The 16,087-nt window shown below is 48.2% G+C and overlaps 1 protein-coding gene across 5 annotated transcripts in view; it reads left to right on the top strand.

Moving 5' to 3' along the window:
* The window catches only part of LOC106580373 (probable E3 ubiquitin-protein ligase HECTD4), a 71,956-nt gene extending 56,140 nt beyond the window's left edge, over positions 1 to 15,816 (top strand). For all 5 annotated transcript variants that reach the window (XM_014161358.2, XM_014161355.2, XM_014161357.2 and 2 more), the window contains 22 exons: positions 14 to 174; positions 251 to 432; positions 967 to 1,172; positions 1,286 to 1,416; positions 1,550 to 1,755; positions 1,893 to 2,072; positions 2,208 to 3,604; positions 3,728 to 3,935; positions 4,030 to 4,253; positions 4,407 to 4,552; positions 4,965 to 5,062; positions 5,257 to 5,380; positions 5,967 to 6,157; positions 6,345 to 6,491; positions 6,733 to 6,852; positions 6,943 to 7,098; positions 7,205 to 7,308; positions 7,908 to 8,129; positions 8,476 to 8,642; positions 8,984 to 9,179; positions 10,869 to 11,091; positions 13,695 to 15,816. In XM_014161358.2, the coding sequence (XP_014016833.1) occupies positions 14 to 174; positions 251 to 432; positions 967 to 1,172; positions 1,286 to 1,416; positions 1,550 to 1,755; positions 1,893 to 2,072; positions 2,208 to 3,604; positions 3,728 to 3,935; positions 4,030 to 4,253; positions 4,407 to 4,552; positions 4,965 to 5,062; positions 5,257 to 5,380; positions 5,967 to 6,157; positions 6,345 to 6,491; positions 6,733 to 6,852; positions 6,943 to 7,098; positions 7,205 to 7,308; positions 7,908 to 8,129; positions 8,476 to 8,642; positions 8,984 to 9,179; positions 10,869 to 11,091; positions 13,695 to 13,831 (4,926 nt within the window). In that variant the 3' untranslated portion in view covers positions 13,832 to 15,816. The remainder of the gene's footprint in view (positions 1 to 13; positions 175 to 250; positions 433 to 966; positions 1,173 to 1,285; positions 1,417 to 1,549; positions 1,756 to 1,892; positions 2,073 to 2,207; positions 3,605 to 3,727; positions 3,936 to 4,029; positions 4,254 to 4,406; positions 4,553 to 4,964; positions 5,063 to 5,256; positions 5,381 to 5,966; positions 6,158 to 6,344; positions 6,492 to 6,732; positions 6,853 to 6,942; positions 7,099 to 7,204; positions 7,309 to 7,907; positions 8,130 to 8,475; positions 8,643 to 8,983; positions 9,180 to 10,868; positions 11,092 to 13,694) is intronic.
* The last annotated feature ends 271 nt before the right edge of the window (positions 15,817 to 16,087 follow it).

Raw genomic sequence — 16,087 nt, 5'->3', positions numbered from 1 at the left:
TCTGTGTTTTCAGGTGAATGAGCTGGTACAGGTAGAGACGTACCTGCGCAGTGAGGGGGTGCTGGTGAGGTACTGGTATCCCATTGAGATGTTGGAGCGTCCCCCTGTTGGATCCCGCCGTACTGCTGCCAATGGCCTTGTTAATCTCGACAGCAGTAACATCCAGATCCATAGGTAACTAACACACACACGCTGAAATAACACACTGCTATGAACTGTAAATCATCCCCCGTGGCCTGCTGTGTTTCAGGGAGCTTCTGCGCTGTGAGAGTGCCCTTGCTCGGCTTTACTGCCGCATGGCGCTACTCAACATCTTTGCCCCCAAGAGCCCCCACACCTTCACCCGCCTCCTCCACATCCCAGCCATTAGAGACATCACTCTGGAACACCTGCAGCTGCTGTCCAATCAGCTGCTGGCTCCGCCTCTGCCTGGTGAGCGGACCCTCTCTGGATGACATGATGATCCATGGAAAATAATGGGTTAAATAGAATGAAGTTAGAAAATGGACTAGACTGAAATAACACATGGCTTTTTAGGTGTACAATTGACTGACTGGAGTGATTTGGAGTCTGCTTTTCCCCTAGCCTCTAAGAATCCGAGTGTAGACTGGACAAGCATCCACTATCGTCTCTAACATTTAGATTCCAAAATTCCAAACAGTCCCTTTACAAGTCAGAATGTTGAATATATTCATCTGTTGTCCACTGATTTTGTCCTGCTGCCGGTGGAAATTTATGACAAAATATCCACAGGAAATATTATTAAACTGACTTCAAAACGCAGGTCTCTGTCACGGTTTGTTTGCTCATCACCTAAGGCATGCGACATTCTGGCTTGTAAGAAATCTTTCAAAATGTTTGCAGCGCTTTATTTCAGACAGTGTTACCAGAGCTGGTATCACAGACTGATTTGTTAGGCAACCTTTCCATGATCTTTGTGCTGAGTGTTCTCTGTTTGTCCTGCAGATGGCACCATCAGCTCCAGCTCCATCCTGGTGGCCCAGTCTCTACTCCACAACCTGCAGGGCCAGAGCTGTTCTCCCACAGAACTGTTTTACCAGGGCAACGCACAGCCCATCCGGGAGTGGCTCACCGTGGCCATCACCCGCGCCCTGCACCAGGGGGAGGAGAGTCTGCTGGAGCTCACCAAGCAGATCTGTTGCTTCCTACAGGTCTGCACAGGGTTAACTAATGACCCGAATCTGTCTGAATGTATATTTCCCCAGGGACGGAGATCTTTTGTTTTAATATGGTTCATCTTTATTTCCCTTGTTCCATTATGTAGAATGCACCAGAGCAGTTCACTTCAGAGGACTTCCCGGTATCAGAGTCAAAGGTCAGCATGGATGTCAACTTCCCGGGTGCTGCCTTCGTGATCGTCTCCTGCAAAGAGAGCCAACTAGGCTGCCGTAAAGAGTGAGCTAATTTAACATACTTTTTTGTTTCCAATTGCCTTTATCTAAGTTTAACCCATGACCCTTGACCATCCTAGATGTCTTACAGTGCCCCCATTTTCTGCCTCTCTTGCGTTTCCTCTCTTCCCCACTAGCTCCTCCCTGTACAAAGCCCCATGGGCGCGGGTTATGGTTTATGGCCTTGGTCACAAGGTGCGCCGGAACGGCCAGCTCAACCTGATGGAGGCGGTGTGCTACCCTCTGGATGCTTCACCCTCCAACACAGGCCTCACCCCCCCTCCCACTACCAACCAGTTCCCCACTGTCATCATCCCCACCGACAAAGTGCACATCAAACTGGGTGAGTGCTTGATTTCCCCTAGTCCTGGCTTACAGTAATAACTCTTTTCAGCATATGTATATTAATTATGTTTCTCTCTGTTTCAAATGATTAACATGTATTTATAATAGCTTGGTTTGTTTCACTGTCTCTCTCAGGGGTGTCGCCCCCTCCTGGCGCGGTGCTGGTGCTGCACTCCCTGCCACTGGAGTTCCCCCTGGCTATGGCGTTTGCTGAGCAGCTGCTGACGTGGAAGCTAGGGGAGAATAATGAGCACTCTGAGGAGGAGCTGGACACTGTGCCCTCGTCTGTGCTGCTGCAGGTGGTGGAGCTGCTGGGTAGGTGCTACACTTCCATAACCTTCAGTCACTCGTTGTGTGTGACTAATATTGAATCCTGTTTTGTGCTGACAAATTGTTCACTTTTTTCTAAGAGTTTCTGTTCCCTCTCTCTTCCTGTCTGTGACGTTCTAGGTGGGCTGTTATGGACCACAGATCTGGCCCCCTGCATCAAGGAACTCTCCTTCCACCTGCTGGCTGAGCTCTTCCGTAAGATCCACCACCTGGAGCAGCGGAAAAGCCCTGCAGGCCTGTCCAGCTCTATCGCTCTGTTGCTTAACCCCTGCCTGGCTGTGCTCATGGCCCTGCAGACAGAGCTCCGCAAGCTGTATGACCGGGAGACCCAGGGCTGGGTGGCTGCAGGGGCCGGAGCAGGGTGCTCCTCCTCTGGTGGCGGTGGCCTGGCCCTGGGGACTGAGCAGAGCAGATTCTCCACCTACTTCCACGCCCTGATGGAGGTGTGCCTGGCTGTAGCTGAGGTCACCGTCCCCCTCAACATGGGGTGCTCAGGAGTGGGAGCCCTGTCCTCCACCAGTGCCCCTAATCTCAGCGACTCCTCTTCATCCTCCTCCTCCTCCCCAGGCCAGACCCCCCAGAGCCCCAGCCTGCTCTCCAAGCGTAAGAAGGTGAAGATGAAGAGGGAGCGTGCGGCAGCAGCAGTGGCCGCGGTGGCCTCAGGGAAGAGGGGTTCTGCTGGAGGGGCTCGTCTGTCAGAGAGCGACAGCGCCCTGCTCAACATGGCCGGTAGTAAACCTGAGGACATGCTGTGGTTCCACCGTGGCCTCACCCTGCTCATGATCCTCCGTCACCTGGCCAACAAGGATCCCCAGGGGCTGAGTGTGACAAGTGATGCTGTGACGGATGCCTGCCAGGCCCTGGTGGGACCTACCGCTCACAGCCGTCTGCTGGTGCTCTCTGGCATCCCTACCCACCTGGAGGAGGCTGTGGTGCGCAGCGCCATCCGCAGGGCCTGCCATGCCCACGGGGGGCTCTTCAAGGACGAGATCTTCATCCCCCTGCAGGAGGAAGAACCTAAGAAGCCCAAGGCAGGAGCCGGGGTGTCCACCCCCCTGGACAGCAAAGCTGCCCCCGAGCCTGGGCGCCCCTTCCCCAGTAACGAGAGCCCAGACAGCTCCAGCAGCGTGACTCCAGCCATGAGTGTCTCGGCCTCGGCCTCCACCAGCCAGACCTCCATCTGCAGCTCCTCTCAGGGGGGCGTGTCCCGCACCGCCAGTGAGCTCTCTGTGGACCAGGAGCTGCTGGCTGCCCCACCTCTCACCCCTGTGGCTGCAGCATCGACTGTCCCCTCCCCACAGCAAGCGCCCCTGGATCCCCACACGGTGTCCAGCCAGGAGAGCCTGGATATCTCCCTGTGCAGCACGGGGAGCCTGGGCAGTCTTGGCAGCCTGGGGGAACCTCTGGACAACGCAGAAACAACCTCTGTGTCAGACGGGGGCTCCATGTACACCGTCACTTCTCTGGACAGCAACTCCATCTTGGCCCGGCCCATCAAGGGCTATGCTGTCATAGAGGTGGGTCACAAGTGCATTTTACAAAGAACTTGATATATTGAAATTGTTGATTTATAATTTGTTTTTGCTTTGATGGAGACAGACTTGCATGTCCTTCATCTGTTTTGCACATCCTGAATGTAGGTTCGCGCCCGAGCCAAAGTGGAAAAGATCCGCGCTAGCCTCTTCAACAGCAGCGACTTGATTGGCTTATCCAGCCTGGAGGGTGAGGAGGAGCTGATGGAGCTGACCAATGAGGAGATCCTCACAGCCTCCAGCGTCAACCAAAGCCTGTTTGACACACAGGGTAGCTCCGCCCTTGAGGACTACTTCCTGAACAAGTCTCTCAGAGGTAAGTAGTTTATGGCTCAATCATCTGTACTCTATCAATACAGGTAGAAGTCCTACATCTGGAGGGGTCTTCATCTTTTCTCCTATGTTCCCAGGGGACAAGTTGGTTCCAAGTGCACGAGACGTGCTGATGGACATCTTCAAGAGTTGTGTCCACTCAGAGCAGATGCTCAGCCTCACACCAGCCAAGCCTGTCAAAGTGTCAGACATCTACTTGAGCAAGGAGCAGATCACCTCCCAGACAACTGGAAACCTCCTCCACGTCTTCTTCACTAATGTACGGCCGCCCAAGAAGGTGCTGGAGGACCAACTGACGCAGGTTGGTACACCCCCTCACCATGAGTGCTTGAACACAACAAAATAGATATATGCTTAATTGACCCTGCCTCATCCACATCATTTTACACACACACACACTCATCTATATGCATCTGCAACCATGTTTGTCTGAGCAGTGTTATATGTTCCACAGATTCTGCGTAAATATGGCACCCCCAAGCCCAACAAGAACAAATACAGCAAGGCAGGTAAGGAACAGCACGCAGGCAAGGTGGTGAGCACCAAGAGACCCATCACCAAACCACCCAGCAAGGAGAAGTCTGTGCTCAACAGCGTCAGGTGAGTTTTATCCCTCACCACACACACAATGCCACCCTGAACACCATTTTCCTAAATAGTTTCCACCCCCACCTGTAATTATGGAAGGTAGTTGGTTTCAAAATTACACTCCCCCTAAGAGCCTTCTCTTAATGCTTCCCACACTCAAATGTGTTACTTAAATAGCGAGTCTTTCGAATTAATTTCTCATGTTAAGAAACAAAAAAATAGCAATAAAAACTTCTCTCTGTGGATTCTTTATCCACTTACAGAAGAAAAATGGAGAGTGATTAAATGTTGCTTATTATGCTTAATCGTCAAATCAAGACTCGTTCAGTATGCTGTTATGTCATCCATGACATTCATCAGTACTCATTTGGACAGACATTTTCCATTGGCCCCTGTTCCTGACCTTTTTCCATGTCTCTATCAGGACTGCACTGAGTGAGAAAAAGACTGTACTGAAGCCCCCTGAGAAATCCAGGCCTGATGAGAAGGACACAGAGAAATCTCCTGCCAAGAAGCCTGAAGGTACTGACCACTCTGTACCCTCTCATGTTACCCATCTGTCTAGCCAATATCTCTCTGGAGCTGGGTAACAGTTCCCTCTAGTTCAAATGTAGATGACGAGATGGAAACAGAGCATAAAGTCCATGCATCTGTGTGTCTGACTGTTCATGTATTTATACATGAATTGTCTCCTCCCTCACCCCTCTCTCACGTAGTCCCAGAGGAGAAGTACCTGACTCTGGAAGGCTTGCATAAGTTTGCTGTGGACCGGGCCAAGCAGGACATCCGTAGCCTGTGGAGGGCCATTCTGGCCTGCGGTTACGACCTTCACTTTGAAAGGTGAGCCTGGCGACCCGCCCCCCTCCAGTCCCTGCAGTCAGCCTTCACATTCCGAGCAGAGTGTGGAACGGAACACACATGACTGGAGCAGGTTGTAAACATTTAGAGCATGGAACACAATGTGATTGTTACGTCAACACACATCACACATTTACACATGATGTACTCTAACAAATGTCACGTTTAATCATCTGACTCAAACACTATAATGCACTGTACAGTTCATGTAATCTCTGTAATTATAGAAAGCCACCTGGTGCCAGATGAAGCCATATTATACACAGATGTAGGATCTTGATTTGAGCTAGTTTTCAACAGGAAATGGGGATTATAATTAATTGACATTTTTGTAAGAGTTGATACATTTTTCGTTAGGGCAAATCAAGTCTGACATTTTAAAGTGGGAATTACAAACTTTAGAAGCCTTTTAAACATCAACTATACTACACGTTTGGATTTCCTGCTGTGCAGAAAAATTCTCAGCAACAATAGTGATCAAATTAAGATCCTACATCTGTATTATGAGGATCTGTTCATATGTAGTGGTTAACCATTCTGTTGTATTCCATCTCCTCTGGTGTTCCAGATGTACCTGTATAGACACACGGCATGCCCAGAAGGCCTGTAGGAGGTGGAGTCTGGAGATGGATGTAGCGTTGGTTCAGTACATCAACAGGCTGTGTGGTCACCTGGCCATCACACCTGCCAGGCTGCACCCCCATGAGGCCTACCTGGAGCCCAGTGACGTCGCTGACCCACGCGTGGCCTGTCTTCTCAGTATGTGACCTACTCACTGACATACCACGTCATTAGTTTACATACACAGTCTATTTTTACACGTGTTTGTGTGGTGTTGGACATCAGTAATCATGAGTGTAAGCGCGTGTTAGTGAGTGAGTGGGTGGGAATGTGTATTTGCGTATATGTGTTGCTGTGTTCACATTTCCCCTGTGTGTGTGTGTAGATGTGCCTGTGGAGAGCCTGCGTCTGCGCTTTGCTCTACTGCAGTCTCTCAACAACACCCTGGAGAGTTTCTTCCTGCCCCTGGTGGAGCTGAGACAAACACACACCTACCAGAACAGCATCGCAGCACTGCTCTCTGGGGCCAAAGGTGACACACACACACACACACACACACACACACACACACACACACACAAATAACATATCAGAACTGCTCTGTCAGGTCAATGGCACACAGCAACAGTGTGCTGTATGTATCGTTAAGGAGTGGTGTTGTGTCAGGGAATCGACTGGTTGTTAAATCGTTTAAGCTGTAGGTGGGGCATATGAACAGTATTAAAACAGTCTTGCTGACCTACTCATTCTACCTCCACCCTATCTCTATGCAGGCCTGGTGTTCTATGATAACAAAGTGATAGTGATGAACCAGGTGTTGAATGCCACAGTACAGCGGACTGCAGACCACGCTGCCCCCGAGATCACACTGGACCCCTTAGAGATTGTTGGAGGTGAGCTCACAGGACAAGCCCAGAGCCCTGTTTTACGTTCATTCATGTTATGCCCTCTACGTTGAGTGTTGATGGTGTGTGTTCCTCCAGGAGAGATCCGTTCCTCAGAGAACACCTACTTCTGCCAGGCGGCACGCCAGCTAGCCTGTGTGCCCTCGTCCCAGCTGTGTGTGAAGCTGGCCAGCGGAGGAGACCCCACCTATGCCTTCAACATCCGCTTTACTGGAGAGGAGGTCCACGGCACCAGTTAGTATCAACCTTCTTCTCCTACCTTTGTCCTATAGGAATAAACTCTGTTTGATAAGACTGAAACACTGTCTAAGTTGACCCCTGACCTCTGTGACTCCCCCAGGCGGCTCCTTTCGTCACTTCCTGTGGCAGGTGTGTAAGGAACTCCAGAGCTCCGCCCTCTCCCTGCTGCTCCCCTGCCCCAGTGCAGCAGCCAACCGCAACAAGGTACAGTGACCCCCCCCCCCATCTGCCTTCACCGCAACAAGGTACAGTGACCCACCCCCATCTGCCTTCACCGCAACAAGGTACAGTGACCCGCCCATTTGCCATCCCTGGTTGCAGCACCATTTTAACACCAGGAACAATGAGAATGTCTCAATAGTTTGTGTACATATGTATTAATCCTACTCCCCACAGTATAAGCAGTAAGGCCCGAGGAGGTGTGGTATATGACCAATATACCACAGCTAAGAGCTGGTCTTAGGCACGACGCATCGCGGAATTGACACTGCCCTTAGCCGTGGTATATTGGTCATATATCACAAACCCCTGAGGTGCCTTATTGCTGTTATAAACTGGTTACCAATGTAATTAGAGCAGTTAAAATAAATGTTTTATCATACCCGTGGTATACGGTCTGATATACCCTGGCTGTCAGCCAATCAGCATTCAGGGCTCGAACCACCCAATTTATAATTGGAGTGTAAACCGTGTCTGGATTGCAAACCAGTTGGGCAGTACATGGCCAGTGATCACTGTATTACTGATAGGCTAGAAGAGTCTCTAACTTGATTGTGGTGCTTCTGTGCTGTTTTGTTCCAAAGGGGAAGTATATTCTGACGCCCTGTCCGATCAGCTATGCGGAGGAGCAGCTGCTGCACTTCTTTGGCCAGCTGTTGGGCATCGCCATCCGGGCAGATGTGCCCCTGCCCCTGGACCTGCTGGGCTCCTTCTGGAAGAGCCTGGTGGGCGAGCCTCTGGACCCAGAGCAGGACCTGCAGGAGGCCGACCTGCTCACATACAACTACGTCAAGAAGTTTGAGGGTGTAAGAGAGTCATTTAGACATGCATATCAGTCATGTTTCTGGAGAAGTTGAGGTGATATTGAAAATGAAAGGAGGAACTGACTTACGCCCTGGAAGTTTTGAAAGCTCGGACCAGAAACGAACCCATCAAAAAAACTGGTGACGCTGTATGCAGATTTTCCATGGTTCGGCCAATAGCTAGCTTATTGACCAGTCCCTTTCTACTGTAAACTCCATACAGTCACTACTGACTTCTGCTTTCTACAGTTCAAACCCAGACTGTAGTTTTGCCATACCACTTCCCACCCTTGTTCTCAAGAACAGTGTTCCATTGACCTCTACCTGACCCTTTCCCTCTGCAACCCAGGTGAGTGACGAGGACGATCTGGAGGCCCTGTGCGCAGAGATCTCGACCCAGCACCAGTCAGGAGAGAGTCCTGACTCCCCCAGCCGGCCCTGCTGCACCTTCACCTACATCACTATGACTGGAGAGGAGGTGGACCTGTGCCAGGGGGGGCACAACCTTGGTGTCAGGTACAGTGACATTCTGCTTCTATGGCCCAGGGACTTGTTTGGTTCATATGGGTCTCTGTTGATGTTGTCTATGCGATTTCCTTTAGCCGTCAGTTTTTCTCTCCAAATCATTTTGCCCTTTCAGTATAGTAATTTCTGACTTTCACAGAATGTGCTATCTCTGTTTAACCCCTCTATCCCTCTACACTGTCTGTCCTGTGTGTGTGTGTGTGTGTGTGTGTGTTTGTGTGTGTGTTTGTGTTTGTGTTTGTGTTTGTGTTTGTGTGTGTGTGTGTGTGTGTGTGTGTGTGTGTGTGTGTGTGTGTGTGTGTGTGTGTGTGTGTGTGTGTGTGTGTTTGTAGCTGGCAGAATAAGGATGTGTATGCGCGAGCAGTGCGGGGCCTACGCCTGCGGGAGCTACAGAATGTGGAGTGTATGACAGCGGTGCGTGCGGGGCTGGGCTCCATCATCCCCCTGCAGCTCCTCACCATGCTCAGCCCCCTGGAGGTGGAGCTACGAACCTGTGGCCTGCCCTACATCAACCTGGAGTTTCTCAAGGTAGCTAATCTAACGTAGCAGGCGTAAAAACGCCTTAGCGGAGTCCCCACATCCGCTTTTCAGGGGAAACGGAAGTTAGGTTGAAAATACTGTATCCCTGAAAACTGAAAACATCCTCTTTCTTCCAACCCCACAGAGAGTGCGAGGTAGCTAATACATATACGCCACCTCACACCTACTGTACACATCCCCTTCTGAAACCCTAGGACTCTCACACCTACTGTACACATCCCCTTCTGAAACCCTAGGACTCTCACACCTACTGTACACATCCCCTTCTGAAACCCTAGGACACTCACACCTACTGTACACATCCCCTTCTGAAACCCTAGGACTCTCACACCTACTGTACACATCCCCTTCTGAAACCCTAGGACTCTCACACCTACTGTACACATCCCCTTCTGAAACCCTAGGACACTCACACCTACTGTACACATCCCCTTCTGAAACCCTAGGACTCTCACACCTACTGTACACATCCCCTTCTGAAACCCTAGGACTCTCACACCTACTGTACACATCCCCTTCTGAAACCCTAGGACACTCACACCTACTGTACACATCCCCTTCTGAAACCCTAGGACACTCACACCTACTTTACACATCCCCTTCTGAAACCCTAGGACTCTCACACCTACTTTACACATCCCCTTCTGAAACCCAAGGACACTCACACCTACTGTACACATCCCCTTCTGAAACCCTAGGACTCTCACACCTACTGTACACATCCCCTTCTGAAACCCTAGGACTATTACACCTACTGTACACATCCCCTTATGAAACCCTAGGACACTCACACCTACTGTACACATCCCCTTCTGAAACCCTAGGACACTCACACCTACTGTACACATCCCCTTCTGAAACCCTAGGACACTCACACCTACTGTACACATCCTCTTCTGAAACCCTAGGACTCTCACACCTACTGTACACATCCCCTTCTGAAACCCTAGGACTCTCACACCTACTGTACACATCCCCTTCTGAAACCCTAGGACACTCACACCTACTGTACACATCCCTTTCTGAAACCCTAGGACTCTCACACCTACTGTACACATCCCCTTCTGAAACCCTAGGACACTCACACCTACTGTACACATCCCCTTCTGAAACCCTAGGACTCTCACACCTACTGTACACATCCCCTTCTGAAACCCTAGGACACTCACACCTACTGTACACATCCCCTTCTGAAACCCTAGGACTCTCACACCTACTGTACACATCCCCTTCTGAAACCCTAGGACACTCACACCTACTGTACACATCCCCTTCTGAAACCCTAGGACTCTCACACCTACTGTACACATCCCCTTCTGAAACCCTAGGACACTCACACCTACTGTACACATCCCCTTCTGAAACCCTAGGACTCTCACACCTACTGTACACATCCCCTTCTGAAACCCTAGGACACTCACACCTACTGTACACATCCCCTTCTGAAACCCTAGGACTCTCACACCTACTGTACACATCCCCTTCTGAAACCCTAGGACTCTCACACCTACTGTACACATCCCCTTCTGAAACCCTAGGACACTCACACCTACTGTACACATCCCCTTCTGAAACCCTAGGACACTTTGGTGGACAGTAATAGTAAATGTCTTTGCCTAGAAGAGTCCCATAATTGTCCCTGTTTTTCATGAACCCCTGCTACCTCTCTCTCTGTAGGCCCACACCATGTATCAGGTGGGTCTGATGGAGACCGACCAGCACATTGAGTTCTTCTGGATGGCGCTGGAGGTGTTCACTCAGGAGGAGCTCTGCAAGTTCATCAAGTTTTCCTGCAACCAGGAGCGCGTCCCCTTCACCTGCCCCTGCAAGGACGGGGGCCCGGACACCGCCCACGTACCCCCCTACCCCATGAAGATCGCCCCTCCGGACGGGGCAGCAGGTAAGTGCCTGGAAAAGTCAGTGGTGTGTGTCATAGGAGGTTGTAGTGGGACAACAGACACATGAGTCTAAGCCACACGGGTTACTAAGTGCTTGATGTCCTCTGTGCTGTTTGTGCACAAACTCTTGTGCACGATTGTGTTTATCATCCTTATTAGCTCACACTGTCTTAAAACTTGGACGGACTTTGAAACATTTATTTTCTCTATTTTCACCCTTCCTGGATGTATTGTGTGTTAATTAGTAGGGGATGTTCTATGGGGAGAAGATGCAGAGCTGTTATCTTAAAACTAATGACCTCAGACCTTATGATCAAACTCCAAAGAATATTTAGAGTAGACCAAAGTGTCAAGAGCTGCTCAAAGGACTTTTTACCCCAACTTTTTATACACTGCTCAAAAAAATAAAGGGAACACTTAAACAACACAATGTAACTCCAAGTCAATCACACTTCTGCGAAATCAAACTGTCCACTTAGGAAGCAACACTGACTGACAATAAATGTCACATGCTGTTGTGCAAATGGAATAGACAACAGGTGGAAATTATAGGCAATTAGCAAGACACCCCCAATAAAGGAGTGGTTCTGCAGGTGGTGACCACAGACCACTTCTCAGTTCCTATGCTTCCTGGCTGATGTTTTGGTCACTTTTGAATGCTGGCGGTGCTTTCACTCTAGTGGTAGCATGAGACGGAGTCTACAACCCACGCAAGTGGCTCAGGTAGTGCAGCTCATCCAGGATGGCACATCAATGCGAGCTGTGGCAAGAAGGTTTGCTGTGTCTGTCAGCGTAGTGTCCAGAGCTTGGAGGCACTACCAGAAGACAGGCCAGTACATCAGGAGACGTGGAGGATGCCGTAGGAGGGCAACAACCCAGCAGCAGGACCGCTACCTCCGCCTTTGTGCAAGGAGGAGCAGGAGAAGCACTGCCAGAGCCCTGCAAAATGACCTCCAGCAGGCCACAAATGTGCATGTGTCTGCTCAAATGGTCAGAAACAGACTCCATGAGGGTGGTATGAGGGCCCGACGTCCACAGGTGGGGGTTGTGCTTACAGCCCAACACCGTGCAGGACGTTTGGCATTTGCCAGAGAACACCAAGATTGGCAAATTCGCCACTGGCGCCCTGTGCTCTTCACAGATGAAAGCAGGTTCACACTGAGCACATGTGACAGACGTGACAGAGTCTGGAGACGCCGTGGAGAACGTTCTGCTGCCTGCAACATCCTCCAGCATGACCGGTTTGGCGGTGGGTCAGTCATGGTGTGGGGTGGCATTTCTTTGGGGGGCCGCACAGCCCTCCATGTGCTCGCCAGAGGTAGCCTGACTGCCATTAGGTACCGAGATGAGATCCTCAGACCCCTTGTGAGACCATATGCTGGTGCGGTTGGCCCTGGGTTCCTCCTAATGCAAGACAATGCTAGACCTCATGTGGCTGGAGTGTGTCAGCAGTTCCTGCAAGAGGAAGGCATTGATGCTATGGACTGGCCCGCCCGTTCCCCAGACCTGAATCCAATTGAGCACATCTGGGACATCATGTCTCGCTCCATCCACCAACGCCACGTTGCACCACAGACTGTCCAGGAGTTGGCGGTTGCTTTAGTCCAGGTCTGGGGGGAGATCCCTCAGGAGACCATCCGCCACCTCATCAGGAGCATGCCCAGGCGTTGTAGGGAGGTCATACAGGCACGTGGAGGCCACACACACTACTGAGCCTCATTTTGACTTGTTTTAAGGACATTACATCAAAGTTGGATCAGCCTGTAGTGTGGTTTTCCACTTTAATTTTGAGTCTGACTCCAAATCAAGACCTCCATGGGTTGATAAATTGGATTTCCATTGATTATTTTTGTGTGATTTTGTTGTCAGCACATTCAACTATGTAAAGAAAAAAGTATTTAATAAGATTATTTCTTTCATTCAGATCTAGGATGTGTTGTTTAAGTGTTCCCTTTATTTTTTGAGCAGTATATTTTAGACAACAACAAAAGAATTTAACCAATGTCAGACTCCAACCACAACAGTATGAACAGTAAAACTAGATTGATGAGTGCAGTAGCTTCCATAGATTAGAGGTTAGTGTCCCTAAACAAGACAGCCTGCTTCTGTTCCAGGCAATAACAATCATACTATGGGCCATTATTGACATGGAGAACATGGAATTGATGGAAAATTACTTTCCAGACTGCACATAATACTCTCAGCAGAACAGAATTTGAACATAGTAGAAGTGCAGTGACTCTTTCTGCAGATGTTTAATGTTTTAAAGGTTATATTATACATGTAACATTTCCACCTGCAATTAGTGCCAAATGTCAATTACATACTAGTAGTAGCAAAGGAATAGAAACACGAGTAAAACATATCTATGTTTTACCGTGACTAGCCGATCCGGCTGTTGTATGTACAACTTCACGAGTTCACAATAGCAAAAACATAAGCAATACAAAACTTCTTCACGTCCTTGCAACTGATATTTTTTTTTTATTATGATAAAGTAAGAAGCCAGTGTCCTACAAAAAAAACTAAAATGTAAATATTACATTTAATGTTTTAAGAGTATTTTTCTTCATACGGTATGTTTATCTATTTGGGTGTTTGCCAGGTTCGCCAGACTCTCGCTACATCCGGGTGGAGACCTGTATGTTTATGGTGAAGCTGCCTCAGTACAGCTCCCTGGATGTGATGCTGGAGAAGCTGCGCTACGCCATCCACTACCGTGAAGACCCTCTCAGCGGCTAAAGGGCCCTGATGGATGGAGTACACCACCTCCATATAAATGCAGCTTCAACACCAACCCTACTATTTATTACCCATACAGCCCCACCCTCTCAACCCCTCTCCTGCCCAACTTTACTTCCACCCTCTCCTGGAACTACCCACAGAACAGAGGGCCAACCTGCTTCACCAAGAAGACACTGAAGCTTTTCTTTCTTCTACTTGTTTTATGTTTGTTTTGTGCCCGTGCTTAATTTCAAAAACATTCTAATCAGGTTGAGCATTTCAGGGGTGTTGTTTTGACTGTTTTTTTCATAGCTGATGTAGGGGAGTTCAACCCCACTTTCCTTGACACTAACGTTGTTAACTCTTCTGTTTTGGAGTGGCAGTGAGCTCACCGATCACTACACACATAGTGGGAGGCACCTGCGACAGGGCACATACCCTTTTTGATTCTAGGGAAAGTTACTCTCTCTTCCACCTTATTTCCCCTCACTTTTCTCCCCATCCCTCTTTCAGAGGACTTGGTGTGGTCTTCTAAGCTTAGTTCTTACTGCTTCCCTCCCAGCCTTCCAGAGGGTATTCTTTCTAAGGCATGCCTTTACCACAAGCACCTCCTCAAGAGGCTCTGTGTGAAAAGGAAACTCAAAATATTCCTCTGGAATCAAGGCTTAATATCTAAAAGGAACTCTATGATTTTTTTTACCAGGTCAGCTCTCTGCAGTCAAACGTTGACAAGCACTCTATATGACATTATATAGTTACTGCCTGTAAAGATGGACTGCTAAAAGACAAAACTAACTATCAGCCTATATATCCAGTGAATATGGTTGATTTAAGTCTATAAAGAGGGTATGTATATAAGTCTTGTAAAAAGTCATATTAATCTATTATGTGAGGTTGCAGTTTTGAGTTTTGAAACTATCCTAGTAGCCGTGGCAGCAGGGTAAGGTCAGGTACACTGAAGTTGACTAACAGACTAAAGCTCTACCTGGTTGTCAAGTCTGGCTTTCTGGGTTGCCAGGTCTGCTATACTTGCATTTCAGGTTGCGAAACTTGTGTTGCTTTGTGAAATTTGAGGGAGATGTTGTTATCCCGAGCTGCCCTCCCACACTGCTTGTGTGCTACTGAATGTGCGCCGAATCCCCCCCGCCAAACACACACAATCCACTCACCAGGGGGTCTAGCCTTTTTATATATTTCCTGTGATGAATGAGCAGTGGTTCTGCTGCTTTTTTGTTTGTTTTATTTGACCCATAACCAAAATGTTTCAGCTGTGTAAAGACTTCACAGAAGAAAACATGTAAATAGACTTCTACATTATATTTGATGGCAGTTTTTTTTAAATTACTGCTTCACTTCAACAATAAATTTTTTGTTTTGTTTTGTTCTGTGCTATTCTTCCAGGGAAAAAAATATGATTATAAAAATTATATATCTAGGGTCTTCTTTATTGGATATCCAGTTTGTTTGGGTTTTATTTTTTAACAATTTTACCAATGAAATGACTAGTTATATGTCACCTTAATGTCTTGGAACTCAGATGGATTCTATCGCTCATTCTCTTCTACTCCATGGTGAAACATGTTTTCTTGTGTGAGTTAAACAGCCATTTGACTTGGATGGGACTTGAACACAATGACAGCTACCACAAAATATTTAAGATGGATGTTTGGATTGCTTGCCAAATTAGTTTGGTTTTGTTCTTTAAAAGGGTAAATCGCTGCTAACAAGGACACTCTCTTTCTGTTCTTACCTCCTTTTGGAGGATTAGAATAGACCATTAAAATGGACATATTCATACAAAGGGGTGTTGCGATAAGAAAATGTGTGCTGTACATTTACTTGATATTTATTACAATTATTTATGTTTGCATTAACTTAACTTTTACTGTCTTACCTCTGCACATCAGAAACATAACACAGATCTCTAAAATGGATTATAGAGGGGTAAAGAATAAGATGGCGTTTGAGATTTCTGTGTCACAATAAAACATTTCTTGATGTAATCGTCTTGTTGTTCACTTATTTCTCTTGTGTTAGTGTCAGGAGACACACTCAGGAAAAACACATGGTGTACACCCTATGCGCCCAAGGAGGCTAAGCGGAAGGATTAAGTCACATCAATATTTGATATTTTTTTCTGTTTGAGGGTCAATATCACAAAACAGTGCCATTTGGACCATGCAACATTTAACATTTTTATTTCAGAATTTGTATTCCTTTAATGTTTTACTATAAAAAGGAAATATTAGACTTGTAGAAAATGTTGGCCAAGCT

This window comes from Salmo salar, chromosome ssa20, assembly GCF_905237065.1.
Source record: "Salmo salar chromosome ssa20, Ssal_v3.1, whole genome shotgun sequence".
NCBI classification, from domain to species: Eukaryota; Metazoa; Chordata; class Actinopteri; order Salmoniformes; family Salmonidae; genus Salmo; species Salmo salar.
Note: the sequence above shows the minus strand (reverse complement) of the source record. Positions and strands in the feature narration are given on the sequence as shown.